General features: G+C 60.6%; 1 protein-coding gene across 1 annotated transcript in view; it reads right to left on the bottom strand.

The window, feature by feature from the left end:
* Zfp36l2 (ZFP36 ring finger protein like 2) overlaps positions 1-965 on the bottom strand; it is a 5,684-nt gene extending 4,719 nt beyond the window's left edge. Inside the window, 2 exon segments of the mRNA XM_015479391.2 lie at positions 5-173; positions 702-965. Coding sequence (XP_015334877.2) covers positions 5-173; positions 702-752 — 220 coding nt within the window. The 5' untranslated portion in view covers positions 753-965.
* Between the last annotated feature and the right edge of the window lie 143 nt (positions 966-1,108).

Genomic DNA, 1,108 nt, shown 5'->3' with positions numbered 1-1,108 from the left:
GAGCAGCTGCCCGGGCTGGGCGCGGGGTGGGCGAGCGCGTGCAGGTTGCTGGCCGAGTGCCGTCGGAGGAAGCCGGGCGTGAAGCTCGAGCTGGGGGCAGCGGCCACTGGCGTCCCCACGGCCTTCTTGTCCAGCATGTTGTTCAGATTGAGGTTGGCCAGGGATTTCTCCGTCTGCCAGGGGGGAGCGGGCAAGGGGTGAAAATCGGAAGGGGAGAAGTGCTGGGGCTGCAGATTAATTAACTCCCAGCCTGGATTCCTCCCTCCATTCCCTCCACCCTGCGGATTTCGACTTTGCTTACACCCGTACACGCGCAAAAGAAACCAAGTTCACGCTGCGAGGAACGAAGAGTGGAGGACGCCCACCTGGGCCGCGCTGGGTTTCGACATGTGATCCTCGGCCCATGGGCCGCTGGGGTGGGGTGGGCGGCGCAAACACTGTCCGGGAAGCCCTGGGCAGCGTGGCCGCGGCCGGCTCGGGAGAAACTAAACAGCTACAGCCGCTCCCTTCTTCCCTTCCGCCCTCCTTGCGCCTTCTCCCCGCCCACAAGGCGCTAGCACACACTACTGCAAACTCCAGGATTTTTCCCAACCCGAAAAGTCAAGGTGGAAAAGGTCCTCCAAAAGCCGAGGTCGGAAAGCAAAGTCTGGGAACTTGAGGCTCTTCTGCCTCCCTTCCTCCCTCCCCGCTCCCCCGCGTACCTTGCACAAGAAGTCGATATCGTAGAAGGCCGACAGAAGTGTGGTCGACATGTTTCTGGGTCCTGTAATGGTCGGAGCTGCAGGCAGGGTGGTTGGGAGGAGCCCTCGGGGCGGCGCGGCCGAGCTCGAGCCACGACGAATAACGGGCGAGGGGCGGGGAGGGACCGAAAGTTTGCTGGGGTCCGAGAAGAGAGGGAGAAGGAAGCAGCGTGGACTGGGCAGAGGGTGCCCTGGAGTGCGGAGTGGGGGGAAAGGAAAAGAAGCAAAGATGTTAATAACCAGTTTATAGATGTTGGGGGCTGGTGATGTGGCTCAGTGGTAAACACTTGACTAGCATGCACAAGGCCCTAGCTTCAATATCCATACCTCCTCTCTCTCTCTCTCTCTCTCTGTGTGTGTGTTTTCAC

This window comes from Marmota marmota, unplaced genomic scaffold (genome assembly GCF_001458135.2).
Source record: "Marmota marmota marmota unplaced genomic scaffold, marMar, whole genome shotgun sequence".
NCBI classification, from domain to species: Eukaryota; Metazoa; Chordata; class Mammalia; order Rodentia; family Sciuridae; genus Marmota; species Marmota marmota.
This window is presented reverse-complemented; position numbering and strand designations above follow the sequence as displayed.